This window comes from Monoraphidium neglectum (assembly GCF_000611645.1).
Source record: "Monoraphidium neglectum strain SAG 48.87 unplaced genomic scaffold scaffold04112, whole genome shotgun sequence".
Lineage (NCBI taxonomy): Eukaryota > Viridiplantae > Chlorophyta > Chlorophyceae > Sphaeropleales > Selenastraceae > Monoraphidium > Monoraphidium neglectum.
In genome coordinates this window covers 4,282-5,045 of record NW_014009517.1, presented here as the reverse complement: position 1 = coordinate 5,045, position 764 = coordinate 4,282, and the positions used below count along the sequence as shown (strand labels likewise).

At 66.0% G+C, this 764-nt stretch overlaps 1 protein-coding gene across 1 annotated transcript; it reads right to left on the bottom strand.

Moving 5' to 3' along the window:
* Window positions 1-38: 38 nt before the first annotated feature.
* Window positions 39-480, bottom strand: MNEG_13888 (hypothetical protein; the record flags this gene model as incomplete). The annotated part of the gene is made up of 1 exon (XM_014037641.1): window positions 39-480. A coding segment is annotated over one exon (442 nt), but the record flags the coding sequence as incomplete, so codon positions are not given.
* Between the last annotated feature and the right edge of the window lie 284 nt (window positions 481-764).

Genomic DNA, 764 nt, shown 5'->3' with positions numbered 1-764 from the left:
GTCGGCGGCGGCGGGCGGCGGGTCGTAGCAGGCGGCACCGGGTGGCGGGAGGAAGCCGGCGGCGCCGAACAGCATGCTGCGCATGAGGCTCCGCAGGACGGTCAGCTGCGGCAGCAGAAACCGCTGGATCTCGTCCCACTGCTGGCGGTCGGCGATGGAGTAGACGACCTGCCAGGCCGAGGCTCGGGAGTAGCCGTCTGGGGACGCAAACAGCATCAGCCACTCTATGTCCTCCGCCTGCTGGCTGAACCGCCACCCGCGGACGCCCACGAGCCGCAGGCCAAGCAACGCCGTGCCCCCGCCGCCGCCGCCCACGTTGGTGGCGCCGTCGGCAGCGCCGGCCGGGGCGCATGGCTGCTGGTAAGGGCCGCGCTCCTGCTGCGGCTGCAGCAGCTGCTGCGCCGACGCTGCGCCCGCGGACGCGGCGCAGGCGGGCGTGCCGGGTGGGGGTCCCGCGCCAGTTGGGCTGGGAGGTGGCATGGCTGGTTGTATTATTGCTGGAGAGCTGACAAGTGCCATAGCCTCTTCGTCGCGCTGGACGGACGCCCTTTCGTGGCTAGCCCCTGGCGCTCAGCTGCGGCGCACCGCTGGAGTATCTATGAGTCTATAATGCTATGGTATCTCTACTTGACATGTGCGTGGACGTCCATCGCCAAAGGACCCTGTCGTGAGAAATCGACGCTGCGCAATCACCTTGAGTTGTGAACATAATTCGTCAATTGTGAAAAATAGATGTGTATATTGTTGTCGAGAACCCTGCCTTT